Genomic DNA, 15,370 nt, shown 5'->3' with positions numbered 1-15,370 from the left:
AAAAGAAGGTAGATAAAAGAACTTTCCAAGAGAAAGTAAGGATTATCGTGTAACTCCCTCATTTTGAGCTTAGAAGAATGATGGTATCATTAACATAAATAAGGAATTTAAAAGAATTATCTTCCTTCTGTGGTAAAGAGTGGAAATTCAGTTCAAGATCTCCAGAAAATAGTTGAAAATGTGGTACTCGATCTCTAGAGAGAGTTATCAGTAGTGTTTAGGAATACAGACTTGGGGATTATCCATATAGGGGTGGTAGTTTAAGCTGTGGGGATACATGTGGTCACTAAGGGAGGGAAAAACAAGATCAAGGAATGAATAAGAATGCTGCCAAATTCATAAACCATCTCAATCCTGAAAGAGAGGTATTCAAGAGAAAGCTGAAATTGTAAAATTTGTGATCGACTTAAGGGATCTTTTCCTCATTAACATCTTTCCCCTGAAGTTCTTCAGACTTAATATTGGTTGTATACCACAGCCTGTTCACAGCCTTCCCAGCTCTCTGTGTTCTATTTATTTTCCATTTTTTTGAGACTCGTGTTGCATGCCTCACAGTCACACTGGTAGAATTTCAATTTTCATAAATATGGGCTTTTGTTGTCTGGAGAAGTTTAGAATCATGAAAAAAGAAGAGGAATAACAGATTGCAACATGGGAAGAAAGGATTGACTGGCCTCGTGATGAGATACAATAGGTGGGTGGTCAAAGTGTTCCACTTATTTGAACTAAAACTGAGGAAAGTGAGAAGAACCAGGAGAACTATTTATAAAATAAATAACATTTTGAAGAAAAACAACTCTGAAAGACTTAAGAACTCTGATCAAGACAATGATCGACTAAGACTCCAGAAAACAGATTGATGAAGGAAGCATGCTGTTGACCTTCTGACAGACGAATGATGGACTCAAAATATGGAAAAGGACGAAGTTTTGAAGGAGGCAAATATATGAATTTTTACCCCTTAAATATTCTTATTTGCTACAAGGATGTTTTTCTTTTTATGTTTGAGGTAATAGCAATAGAGAGATAAATATATGATGAAGTGGAAAAGAGTGTGGGGCCTGGAGTCAGGAAGACATCTTCCTGAGTTTGAATCTGGCCTCAGACTCTTACTAGCTATGTGACCTTGGGCAAGTCACTTAACACTTTTTGCTTGGAGTAGGAAATGGCAAATCACTCCAATATCTTTGCCAAGAAAACCCCAAATGAGTTCATAAGGAATTGCACATGATTGAAATGACAGAACAGCAACAAAACTAGCCATAGAATCGCACAAAAAAGGAGCAAAGAAAAAGTGTCATTGAAGCATTTTTTAAAATGCAAAGAAATCAACAAGCTAACAAGCATTTATTAAATACCATCTAAGTGCCAGGCTCTGTGCTAAGTGCTGGAGATACAATGGAAATATTTCAAAATCAGTAACTTCTCTCAAGGAATTCCCTTACTGTTGAAAAATTAGAGGAGAGACCTGACAGAAGGAAGCTGAGAAAAGCAGAGCATTTTGAAAGTAATGGAGCCAAGGGCAGTGGATGGAAGTTGCCATGTCACAAATTTGGGCTTAATGGCAGGGAAAGCTTGCCAGCAGCTGGGGTTGTACACAACTGGGAAGGCTGCCAGGTGTGGTGGTGGGTCTCTTATTGACAATCTCAAAAGGAGAGGTTGCATGACCACTTTTTTTTTTTTTTGTAAATAGTATTTTATTTTTTCCAATTACATGTAAAGATAGTTTTCAGAATTCATTTTTTTTTATAAGATTTTGAATTTCAAATTTTTTCTCCTTCAAATCCCCCCTCCCCAAGATGGTAAGCAGTCTGATATAGCTTATACATTGCACAACCACTTCTTAGCCATATTGTGGCAGGGGGTGGGGTTATTGGTTTGTGGGTATGTATTGACACTGGCTAGTTAGTTTTAACATTCTGGGAATCTGTGATAGCACTGTAACTTTGTCAAAGATTTACAGCTTATAAAACATATGCATATATGTTCTCAAGAAGTCTGCAAGCCAAGTAACTTGAGAATTATTGTTTCCATTTTTCAGATTAAGAAAAGAAAACTTTGGTTTGTCATTTGTCCAAGGTTACTTAGGAAATGGCATAAGTGAGGTCAGACTATATTCTGATTCTAATTACATTAAAACCATTCCAATGGTCTTTCTGCTGTTGCCATCTACATACAGATGCAGTAGAATTATGTTTTGCTTTTTTTCTTCCTTGGGCTTACAGAACCATCTTGATAAAGTTCTTTTAAATTACATCCTTTGACTATGTCAGCTACTAAATCTGTATAAATAAATTTCAAAGGGAGTCAGTTTTATATTATAGTTGATTCATTGCTCAATGAGGCTAATTGTAAATTTCCATTGTATGTAGAATATTGAAAAATAGCTATTTCATCATGAATGCAGATATTGATACTTCAAGATAATGTGAAAATAATTTTTTTTCTAGGATCTGTTTTCCCTATGATATTTAAATAAGAAATTGCTTATTTAAGTTTTCTAGGAAAATTTTTTTTTTCCTATTTTTAGAATAAGATGTTCTAGGCCAAGATGGCTGCCTCTAGAGAATTGAAATGGGAGTATAGTAACCTTATCTGTCTTGATGAAGCTTGTAAATAGAATGGTAGCTCAATTCATCACATGCTTTCCTTTCTGCTGAGACATTCTTTCATTATCTTGATTTCTTGCTTATACAGGAATAAATTTGTGAATGGCTTGCATTTGGGAGTTTTATCAAAACTTTTTACATGCAAATCTTTTGAATTTTCATTTTGAATGAGGAAACTTTTGAATTTAATCTTTTGTAAAGTTATGGTACCATGTTATGCTGCTGCTACAATTTTATTTTTATTCTGTTTCTTTTATTCTAGGATTAGCTGTTTCTCTTCAACTCCTACATGGAGATATTGAACAGATCAGAAGAGAGTATTCATCAGTATTTACTCATGGAGTGTCCATTACAAGGAAGCTGGGGTTTTCCAATATTATTATGCCTGGTAAGTAGAGGGAAGAAGCAAAAGTGGTGAACTGTTTTTTGTTTGTGTATTGTTTTTATTGTTTTAATATCATAGAAATATCCCTGGTTTGAGGGCAGGGAATGGGGTGTGGTTCTTGGATTTTTCTCTTTTTTTTTGGTCTCTGTGCCAGCATGGTGGCTCAAGCACTTAGTACATGTTTGTTGAATAGAATTGGAGATGCAAATGGTGCAGTCTAAAGCAATGGAATGAGTTGTAGCATTGAATGACAAAAGTAAAACTAGCAAAGCTTCAGTATAGATTCTTTAGGTTTAAAACGGAGAAGAGTAATTTCAAGATCTTGGTTTAGTTTCATCTCTAAGCAGACAAATAGAAATGGGAGGTCCAGCCCTGGGAATAATTTACCTCCTGGTGGCTCATTCAGATGAAAATTTGATAAGAGCAGTTTATTCCCATAAGACTTCTCCCACCTCCTTCAGCATGTGTGTGTGTGTGTGTGTGTGTTAGGGAGGGGATTATCCACATACCTGTAGCATATGACAGTATACATATGTGCCCACATGTTATTCTTGTTAAAGGAAGTAAATATACTCCCGTACCCCTCCCCAAAATAAAAACTAGATTGAGTTCTGGGGAGGGGGTAGTACAGGTTGAAGGCACAAAATAATTAAATGAGTGCTATTTTCTGGGGGAACCAGCAACTTAATCTTTTTCAATGAGGAAGATAAGACTGTCTGACAGCTTTTGAATATCAAAGGAATTTTCAGGGTTGGCTAGAAAATTGACACCTCTAAAGTTACCAGGAAAATTTTTAAGACTTGGTACCTTTATAAAACCTTTTGAATTCCATAACAAAATAAACCTTTTAAAAATTTTCAGTCTTTGAGACCTGAAAATAAAAGCTGAAAACCTGTTTCCTTGTTTCAGACTGAGAATACTGGACAGCTAATTAAAGTTCCAAAAGGTAGTCATGTCACTTGAATACTTTACTTGGGTGTTAGCTGCTCCAGGGAATAAACTGGAGGATGATTGAGGATGGGAAGATGGTTCACTTCAAACTGACACCCTCACCTTAGCACCTAAAAGCATCTCTGTATTTCCCCTTCTCTATACATCTTTTAATCTCCCTTTATATGTCTGTCTTTATTGCTCATTCCTTCTCCCCCTTCTCTTTCTCTCTTTTTTCTTTCCCTTTTCCCACTTCCACGAGTTCTTAACTTTGTATGTGTGTGTGTGTGTAAATATCATGTTACTCTTTTCAAAATAATATTTTTAAAAGAATAAAATGAAACACATAGGATTACAATTATTTACAGTTTTCAAAATCACTTTTTAAAAAAATCACTGAATCCCGGTTAAGAACCCCTGCTCTATCCTTCTGATTAACTTTAATAGAGAATTTAAACGTATGTAACAACTAACATTTATAAAGCATTTTGAGGTTTGCTAAAGTGCATAGGACTTTACTGAGGTAGCTGGGTGATGCAGTGGATAGAATACATCTCAGTGATGACTTCTTGTCATCATTGTATATTATATATATTTGGCAACTAGGTGGAAAAGTGAATAGAATTCAGTTTTCCTGGTGTCAGGAAGACTTGTGTTCAAATTTGACCTTAGACACTTGCTAGCTGTGTGACCCTGGACAAGTCATTTAACCTCTGTCTGCCTCAGTTTCCTCAGTTGTAAAATGGGGTAAATAGCATTACCTCTCTCCCTGGGTTGCTGTGAAGATTTAATGAGATATTTGTAAAGCATATAACAGAAACTGAAAATAATAGGAACTTAATTAATGGATGTTCCACCCCCATGGAGAAGCAGGTTGATAGATTATGAATTTTATGTAATTTCACATATAATCTTAAAGACATGAAATGATTTTATGCACATCCAAATTTAAAAGAACAAAGAATGGAATGTTTTAGATTTTTCTGTTCAACTTGAAATACTTTTCTTTGGAAAAGAAATATAAAATGGCTTTTTATTTGTGTGTGGACTTCAGGAGTGTACTGAGAAATATTTAACAACCCTAGGGTAGCCAGCATACTCAGTACACACAGTTAAGTTTAATCTCCATTATTAACACTTTCCTAAGTCTAAACCATCAAAAGAACAATAAATCAAGCTCTGATCCAATTTCAGAGGTGTAAATGCTCACACTGAAAATTTAACAAGCCATTACGGCAGAATCTGGTGTACTGCTGGTGGACTTCAAACATTTTAGGCATGTGTGGGCCCGTGGCTCTCTGGAGAAACACAGATTCCCCAAGACTGGTCTCATATGTCAAGAACAAGGATTCAGAAGAGAACTATGGGAGTTTGCAGATAATTTAGTAGGTGATTTTCATTTCCAAAAGAGTAAAAATGAGATGAAGGATGAAATCTTAACTAATTGACAGTATTTTCAAAACAAGCATCTGAAAGCTACTATTGAAATTCTCTGTATGGAAAAAGAATAGGTGCAGCTGTGTGTGCTGTTGTATTTGAAATGGTGATAGGATGATGGGAAAAGAAGTAGAGATGATATAAAAGCTGACTGGCATTGTGTGTAATAATCTGTTTTGATCCAACAATTAGTGGTCTTTCAAGAATGAAAACTTAAAGGCTGCAAAAATGTTTCCAGAGAGGCTAACCTCTTTGGAAAATACAGTTTAGTTGAATTTACACAGTCCTACTATTATTGGAAATCATTGTTTACAGTACTGTTTACTTCTGGCTTCAGTGACTCTTCCAACTGTTCATTGTTTCCTTCAGTTGCTAAAAATAATGGGTATTTCCTCCATAAAAACAACAAAAATCTTCCCATTGAGACATAAACTGATGTGTTTGGCTGATAGGAAAAGCATTCTAGAGTGGTATGTAACCAGCTGTTGCTAAAATTCCACAGCTCAGTCTCTGGTCAGACTCATTGGAGAGTTGGAAAAAATATGGAGAGAGAATCTTTCAGCATATCACTTCATCAGCTCAGTAATTGTCTGGGCTGTGCTATTCTGATGCAACTCTTGTCTGGCTTTAATGATGGAAATGAAATTTCTCCAGAGCTACCATCAGTCTCCTCATCTTTTTTCTTCTCCCTCTCCTAATAATGAGGAGGATTCACTACCAAAGAGAACAGTTTAGGAAATAAAATGACTGCAGTCCATAGGCAGCAAATGAGGGATTTTTTTTGAGGCCATTCCTTTGTTTTCTTTTCTCCTTTTCCTCTTCAGCCACTTATTCTCCCAGAAAAAAAAAAAAAAAGACTTGTGGTTTTGTGTTTATGTGTGTTTTAACAGCTGGAATAAATTAGAAAACTGACTAGAATTTTTCAGATGGGGAAAATCCAAGAGTAAAAATATTTTCTTTTGTTATAAATCCTACTTTCAACCTAGATTAGTTAACTCTCATCAGTGATGGTGAAAGAATTGTAGCTGACACCTTGAATAAATGAATTTCACTTAGACCAAAAGCCTAACACAGAACATGCAAGCCCTAAGTTGTTGTTTTTTTTTTTCCATTCTCCTAGTCTTTTCAATTGTAATTGTCCTTCAGTTTCAATCTGTGCCATTAGCATTCTGATAAGGTATAGGGTCAGGTCCAGTTGGTAGTTTTAAGAACAGGAATGAGGTTTTCCTGTAGAATGGAATTCTTCTTTCTCCAAAGTTGGACAATAAACAGACACTGAACTCTTTCATGCGATCTCACAATATAATGTAAGGCCAGAATTATTATTATTATTATTGTTATTATTTGCCTTTTGGAGGGCATTTGGGTTTAAGTAACTTGCCCAAGATTACACAGAATTATTTTTTTTTTATAGAAAAGTCAGTGGACAATGAATCAGTCTTTCCTTAATCTTATTTGACTCGTTCAGGACACTAGATGGCAAGAAGAGTCAGCCTCATTTCCTTTGATTATCTGCATGGCAACTACATTTGTGTGTCTTGATGGAGCAGTCTGGTTCAGTAGCAGTCTCACGGTAGCTGTCTCAGCAGACATTTATTTTCCAGGATGTATTTGTAAGGGAACAAATGCTCTCTTTTTTAACTTAGACTATATCTCCACTGCCTGACAGCTTAAGTAACATTGATCTAAGCTGTGCATTAATGGGTGGTAGTGCCACATAGTTGCTATTTGAATTGGAATATATTAAAAGACAATAAAGATACTTTTTTTTTATTGAACCCATGACTTTATTGATGTGGGGAAGCTCGTACTGAGAAACTTCCTCTACTAATACAGATCAACATCTTTTTTTTTTTTTTTTGCAATTTGGAATTCTTTGGGGGCACTGAGAGATTAAATTACTTGTCCAGGGTCACATAGACAATATGTGTCAAAGACATTATTTGAACCCAAGTCTTTTGGGCATCAAAGGCCACAGAGCCCCACTACCTCAATAATAGAAGATAAGCATATAAAGTATAAAACAAGAAAAGCTCATGTTTGTGTGAAGGGTTGGCCTAGACAAAACTGAGGTATGGGTAGTTAGTTGTTCTTTGGCCTTTTTGGCTCCTCTCTTTCAGAGTTTCTTGTTTCTCTTCTGATTTTCTGATTCCCTAGTCCTAGACTTTGACATAGAGGTTCTCAATCCTTTTTGGGTCATGTGCTCTTTTGGCAATTTGGGAAAGTCTCTGGTCCCTTTCATGGACTAATGTTTTTTTAATAGTTGAAAGAAATCTTAATTTTCAGCTAGAAGTTAGTAAAAATATAGAAGGATTTTTTTTTCCAGTTTAATTTCAAGGATTCCCTAAAATCTATCCATGGATGCCGGGTTAAGAAGACTTATTTTAGCTTATGCCATGTTCTTATATATTCTTGCTCTCAGATGGCTGCCAACTCAGGTATTGGGTGATAGAGTACCAACTTGGTTAATATTTATAGGAATATTTAACAGGGTAAAATGTAAATTAATGAAGTTTTTGTGGTAGTGTACTTTGTGGCCATTGTGTTAACACAGAGTGGAGGAAGTGGTAACCTATTGGGTGCTCCTCAGGAAGAAAAATCACACCATGTAAAAGGTCTTGCTTCCTTCCTGTTAAATGTCTTCTGTCATTTGGAACTCAGTGAATAATTTCAAAGATCATACTAAGGTCTCTTTGAAATTTAGTGTTGAAAGGAACCCTTAAATGTCATGTGGTCCATCCTCATTACTTTATGCTTGAAGAAAATGAGGCCCAATGATTTGTGTAGTGGTTTGATTGAAGGGCATAGTGATACCCTAAAAATCCCCCAGCCACCCAAGACTGCATGGTACGTAAGATGTTAGCTCAATAAAGGCCATGTTTCTTAGTTATATAAGAAATGGATTGGGGTGGCTAGGTGGTGCAGTAAATAGAGCACCAGCCCTGGAGTCAGGAGGACCTGAGTTCAAATTCGACCTCAGACTTACACTTACTAGCCTTGTGACTTGCCCAGACGTCCCCCCTCCAAAAAGCAAAAACAAAAACAAAAAAACACAAAAGAAACGGATTCAAATTTATAAGGAGTCATTCCTCAGTCAACAAAAGGTTAAAAGATATAATTAGGTAATTTGCAAAGGAAGAAACCCAGACTATCTACAGTCATAGTTAAAAAAAAAAAACAACCCCCACACACAAAACCACTCCAAATGACAAATCATTAGAGATAATGGAGATTAAAACAATTGTTAGGTTTCATCTCATACCCATCAGATTGGCAAAGTTGAAAAAGAAAATCAAACCAAAGTAATGACTATTGCAGGGATTGAGCGGAAACAGGCTTATAAAGTCTCTTCAGTGTTGGTGCAACAACATAAATTGGTTCAGCCATTCTGGAGAGCAACTTTGAACTATGCTCCCAATGACACTAAACTGCCTATATCCTTTGACCTAGTTTTATTACTATGAAGCCTATACCCCAAAAGATCAAAGAAAGAAGTAAAGGACTCATGTACAAAAGTATTTTTAGCATCTCTTTTTGTAGAGTAAAATAACAGAAACTAAGGAAATGCTCATCAGTTGGGGAATGACTGAACAAATTTATGTAAGTAATTTCAGAGAAACCAAGGAAGAATGTGAACTGACAGGAGAGTGAAGTGAACAGACCCAGAACAGTTTATGCCATAAGAATATTATAAAGATGTAAGATGTAAGAAAAAGGTAAGAACTATGATCTTTGCAGTGACCAGCCATGATTCCAAAGGGGAATGGTAATGAAGTAAACATGCTGCCTACCTCCTTCTTGACAGGGCAGTGATGGATTCAGGGTGCAGACTGAGACATATACATATATTCATAAAATACAGCCTTCGCCCTGTCCCCTCCTCCAGAATAAATTAAGAAATAAAAAGGAAAGAGTCAGGATACCCCATTACTATCTTAGTGTTCTTATCAGTAAATTCAGGTCACTGTACACTATGACTTCTGAGTTCTCTCCCAGCTTTAAATCTATGAGCCTATGACCTTATTTTGTGTTAATCTAGTTTGATTTTCTAAAAGAAATCACTAGTTGAGTATAAAGCCCTGAGGAAATATGATGGAAGACTGTTATGTTTTAGAAAGTTTAAAAAGTTGGAGGGTCTAGATTGTTATCATTGGTAGGGTAGGGGAGTTAAGACCTGGATGGTGGGAGTGGAGGGGAGGAGATGACCTTAAGCTTTGAGTAGCCACAATGTTTGGAACGTAAAGGCGACATAACATCTCCTGTCTTTCTTTAAAGGGAAAGGCACAGAATCACCTGTTTACATCAAAATTGCAACACTTATGTATTTTGAATATAAACATGGCAGGAAGATTATTTTCCTATCAAGGCTACCTTTCCATTATGTACTAAGACGATTCTGTTTCTTCTCCTAATTACCTGGTTAGGTTTCTTATTGCTATCTGGGCTTATTCATTCTCTTCAACACCAATCTCATGTGTTGATTTTAATTAGCACTTGTTTCAACTCCTGAATGTTTTGGCAAAAATATGGCACTTTGCAGTAGTGGCAAATAACAAGCTGTGAAACTCCTAGGAAGAAGCATATGGAGGAAAGTACCAGGAGCTTGATCTCATCACTGATGTTTTCCTTTGAAAGAAATCATATTTTGATTTCTTTTTTTAAAGGTTTGAAGTTTTCTAACAGGTCTTTCTAACTGTATTGCCTCCTCCCTTTTTTAAATACTATCTTAAAAAAAAAAAACCTGGCAGAATAATCTTTATATATGAATCTAGTCATGTAATTCCTATGATCAGAAATCTTTAGTGGTTTCCCATTGAGAACTGAGTGGTTTGTATTCCTTCACCTCGCATTCAAGGCCCTCAGCAATTCTGAAAGCTTGTTACCTTTCCATGTTTACCCGCCCCCCTTTTTTCCATGTGCATGCGCATTGCTTCAGACAAACTGAGACCTGGGGAAGACCTTAGCTTTAAAAGGCCAAGATCTCCCACTGCATCCTGGGCCATTGCCAGTCATCTGAACTTAACGTTTTGCTACTAGACTCAGATGACTCTGGAGAAGAAAGTGAGGCTGGTGACTTTGCACAGCCCTGCCTCGCTTAAATCCAGTTCACTTGCAAGTCAAGACAAGACCCTCCTGATGGCATTGGTCCTTTTTGAGAATGAAGGATGAACCACAGCAATAATCCCCATGAATTCTGCACCATAGCTAAACTGAATTATCCTACATCCCCCAATAGCCCCGTGTTTTCCTTACTTGATGCCGATCGTTTGGGATTTTATAATGGGGATTAATTTCATGTATAAGTTGGGCTAGATATCTGTTGATGTCTTTTTTAACTTACAGATTGTGTGCTTTTGCTCCCTGCTTAAGCTTGAACAACCCTTCCTAATTCTTCTTTACCTGTTAGAGTCTTGCCTATCTTTTAAAACCCAATTAAAATGATAACTCTTTCTTTTATGAACCTTCTCCTTGTTTCCCCTTTTGGTAATGGCCTCTCATGCCTTTCCCCATTCCCTAGCAGTCTTACATAACACTTTGTTTTACACTTTTCTGAAGTACTTGCTGTTTGTTTTGTACTCTGTCTATCCATGTTCCTTATCTCACAAGTGTGTTTGGAAGACTCTGGTCCAAATCATGTCTTTACTATTTATAATTTATTTCTGTGGTTGTGAAGTCATTTCATATCTTTCCTCCTCAGTTTCTTCATCTGTAAATAAGGGGATTGTACTAAATAGATTTTAAGGATCCTATCTGACCCTAAATTGTATTTTTTTATAATCAGTGATTTGTTGTAAACAATAGAACAAACATTCTTGGTAGGACATTGCCTTAATGTTCTTCTGTTGAATTTGGTGACAAAGAGAACTCACTTCTTTCCATCAGAAGCTAATATTGACCAATTCTCTGTTTATCTCAGGTATTTTCAGTCCTGGACAATCAACCAAAAAGCATTTGTTGCAAATGTACTTATTATGTACCAAGTGCAAAGGATGCTTGATGGCTGGAATTCCCATTTTGAAGGGGAAGGAAAGACATAGGGTATGGTGTAAGTAGGGATGGAGTTAGGGAAGGGAGAAAATTTAATTGATACTAGGAAGTATGTGGACTTTAAGGAGAATTCTTAACTGAGAATAAATGTTAAAATCCTCCAAAATAGTATCTGTGAATTGACAATATAATTTTTAACAGTGACTGTAAAGGAGTAAGATATGAGAATTCTGTAAATAAGATGAAAGTGGATTCCCTTTCCTAGGCCCAACTGGATTTGCCTTGTCATAAGTCCAAGTATACTAACCACTTAACAGCAGAGAGAGAAAGAGGGAGCAGGAGATGGACTGAAATTTGCTCTCTTCTTCCAAGAAAGCAGTGAGAAAAATACAAGTGAGGAGCAGACTACTCATCAGTAGCTGCCAGGAAGGCCATCTCCAGAGAAGATAAAAGAGCAGAGCTTCTCTGCCTTCCAAGAAAAGTGAGAGCCTTCCAGAAAAAGTCCTCAGAAAGCCTGTGTGTTTTCCTTTCAGTTCCTTCTGGGGTAGTTAGGACATGTAGCTTTCTTATGCTTCCCCTCCCCCCCATTTGGAAACAGTTTATTTTAGTTTAGACAAATGTGTTTCTTTTTAGTTCATTAAAGCATTTAAAAATATATATGTTATTTATGTCTTTGTTTTTCAAGAGGCAATGAGGGAGGCATGATGGAATGGCTTTAGAGGCAGGAAGAGTTAGATTCAAATTTTCTGACAAATACTAGCGCAGTGACCATGGAGAAATCATTTAACTTCTTAGTGCTATAGGCCATGATTTCTCAAACTTTTGGTCTCAAAACCCTTTAAAGATTATTGATCCCAAAAAGTTTTTGTTCATGCGATTTATATCTATTAATATTTACCATATTACAAATTTAAATTGACGATACTTTAAAATGTATACTAATTCATTAAAAATAACAATAAATCCATTTTGTATTGGTATAAATAACATTTTTTAATGAAAAATCACCATTTTCCAAACCAAAACTAAGAGGAAAAGAGTGGTATTTTTCCATATTTTATAAATCCAGTGCCTGGCTTAATAGAAGACAGCTGGATACTAATATCTGTTTCTGCATTTAATCGGTTGCAATATGCTATTTTGGTTGAGGAAAGTCTGGCCTCATACAGATATGTAATTGGAAAAAAGGAGTGTTTTAGTATGCACATATTGTCTTAGTCTTGTCATAAAAATAGTTTTGACCTTGTGGAACCCCTGTAGAGGTTTCTGGGATCCCTGGGAAACCGAGGACACACTTTGAGAACTATTAATGTAGGTAGAAGTGCCCAGAGGTGAAGCAGAGAGAGCAATGGAGCCAGAGTCAGGTAGATTTTAGTTCAGTTATGTCCTCAAGACACTAAAAAGCTATGAGATCCTAGACTAGGGTGGGAAACCTGGGGCTCTGTGTGACCTACACAAATAGCTTCTTTTAAGCCAACCACCTAATTTCTGTCTACCTCAGTTTCCTCATTGTGAAGTTGGCAATAATAATAGTACCACCTCATAGGAGTTTTGTGAGGACACAATGAGATATTTATAAAGTGTTTTGAACACATATTATGAGGCAGCTGGCTGGCAAGACCAAGAGTCAGGAAGACCTCAGTTCAAATGAGATCATATTTCTGAAGCTCTTTGCAAATCTTAAAGTGCTGTATAAATGCTGTTATTGTTATTTTAGACAAATGTAGTCTTGCAGAGAACATGCCTCTACTCATTGGTAGGAGTTCCCTCATGTCACTGAAGTCATAGATTCAGTCCTTCTCCTGTTTTGTCCTAACATCATGTATTTCAAACCTCACCTCATTCTAGATTCAACTCTCTTTAGTGGCAAAGAAAAAAACTCTGATAATGTGTTCTGTGCTGGGAGTCTTTCTACTAGGACTCCTGCTAAGTCTGTGCTTGTTCTATAGCTCTTTACCTTGCAGGTTGGAGGCAACATCATACCTCCTACATTGCGAGCTCTTATTTTCTCTTTGTATCTTCCATGTTTAGCTAAGAGCTTTGCTTATAGTAAGCCTTTAATAAGTATTTTTTTCACTCATTTGTCATGATAGGAATGTCCTTGGAGGACATTTTCACAGGACAAGGGACAAAGTAGCTTCTAATAAGGGGATCAGAGGGTACCCTTTTCAATCTAATCACTTTGTACTGCATCCTTCTCTAAGACCTATTGTACTGGCCAAGTAATGCTTCTCTCCTTATTCAAATAGCTGGGAAGGTAACTTGGCATCAAATATAATTTTGCTGTTGATAAGGAAGTCCTTATCATTCAGGCTCCTTAACAAGGTTTGAGTTTTCTTTAAACTTTGAATCTATCATAGACTGCACTGCAAAGAGTAGGCACTCATTGAATATTCCTCATTGAATTCAAACCTTGAATTGAGGTTGATAAAAGAAGTTGCTTGAAAGATAAAGTTTCATCAGTAAAGGATGTGAGTAAGAGTAAGGCAGAACAGATGTAGCCCTGGTGCCCAGCGGATGTTAAAACCCCTAAGGGAAGGCTTTCTGCACATTGGATATATCCAACCCTGGAGTATTTATGGGAGGACATGGACAAGTATGGCACAGGGTCACGGGACTTGAATGACTTTTAGGTGGTGCCATCCACTGGAGGGAATGTCTCATCACATTAATGGAGTCACAAATCTGTTGAAGGATTGAAGCAAAAGGGATAGCATAACAATAAAACACAATCACATGCACATAGAAAATCAGCTATTGATATTTAAAAAGTCACTCAAATGAATAATTAATGAAAATGAATTTGTAATCATGTCTATTTAAGAAGGTCTTACAGTGATGCAGAAGGCCAACTATTGATGCCGCCTGCTTTGTCCACGTTATGCCATAATCCACCTGATACACAAGTACCTTGTGGCTTATGTGTTGTGGCCTGCCTCACAACCTCCATGAGCCTTTTCATTGCCCTCTCTATGATACTCATTTTTGTTGCTCCACAGGCAGTGATATATGAAAAATTATATTCAAAAAACTCCTTTTTGAAGTTAGTTGGTTGGAACTTGGAATGTGTTGAGTTCAGGTACATAAATAGTTGGTTTAAGATGCAGCTCACCATTTATAACATGGTCATGCATCTCTACCTTTCAACAGTCCTTCCCAACCAGAGTGTCCATAGCAAGCTTAGAATAAGAGAGGAGGAAGAAAGACTAGGAAAATGCATTTATGTAGCTCCTAATGTGTACCAGGCATTGTGCTAAGTGATTTACAAACATTATGTCACTGGATCCTCACAACAGTCCTAGAATTAGGTGTTATTATTTTAATTCTCATTATACACTTGAGGAAACTGAGGCTGAAAGAGTGACTTGCCTAGGATCACATACTGTTAAATGAAGCCAAGGTGAACTTAAATTCTCCCAACTCCAATCCCAGGGCATTATATGCTGCATGGTCTAATTGTGGCTAAGTGGGGTACCATCAATATTTCCTCATCTCTTCATTTTCACACTAAAACCACAGTAGTGATTCTCTGACTGGCAAGTGATGAGAAAGGAAATTAGTGGTTGAAAGAATACTTCTCACTCTCCTGAGATTCAAGGGAACTTCTTCCAGGATGGTTTTGGACTGACTAAATATGTCTACGTTTTTGGGTGATGCTGGAGATAGCCAAGGAATACTTCAGCATTTCAATACTTAACCCCTTCAGCAATCTGTTATTTCATTGGTATAACTACTTCCTTCACTAGTAAAGAGCAGAACCCCCCAATATGCTATAATAGACCTCTTCATAAGGTGTTAGTTTAGGCCAGGTCTAACTTAGGCAAATCCAGTGATTCAGCCTTGTCATTAGAATGAAATGAGAAACTCCTGGGCCATAAAAACAATAAAAAATGTATTTGCTAAGAATAAAGAGTAAGAAGGAGTCAGTTTCTAATGTTGAAAAGATATTAATTTAGACAAAAAAAAAGACAACTCCCTTCCATCTGCATATTTAGCACAGCAACCATTGGTTCTACTAAAG

At 36.6% G+C, this 15,370-nt stretch overlaps 1 protein-coding gene across 1 annotated transcript in view; it reads left to right on the top strand.

The window, feature by feature from the left end:
• The window catches only part of DOCK4 (dedicator of cytokinesis 4), a 577,420-nt gene that overhangs the window by 347,548 nt on the left and 214,502 nt on the right, over positions 1-15,370 (top strand). Inside the window, exon 13 of the mRNA XM_069107030.1 lies at positions 2,872-2,997. Coding sequence (XP_068963131.1) covers positions 2,872-2,997 — 126 coding nt within the window. The remainder of the gene's footprint in view (positions 1-2,871; positions 2,998-15,370) is intronic.

This window comes from Petaurus breviceps, unplaced genomic scaffold (genome assembly GCF_028583685.1).
Source record: "Petaurus breviceps papuanus isolate PSGF00001 unplaced genomic scaffold, PetGlider_PUasm1.0 84, whole genome shotgun sequence".
NCBI lineage: Eukaryota > Metazoa > Chordata > Mammalia > Diprotodontia > Petauridae > Petaurus > Petaurus breviceps.
This window is presented reverse-complemented; position numbering and strand designations above follow the sequence as displayed.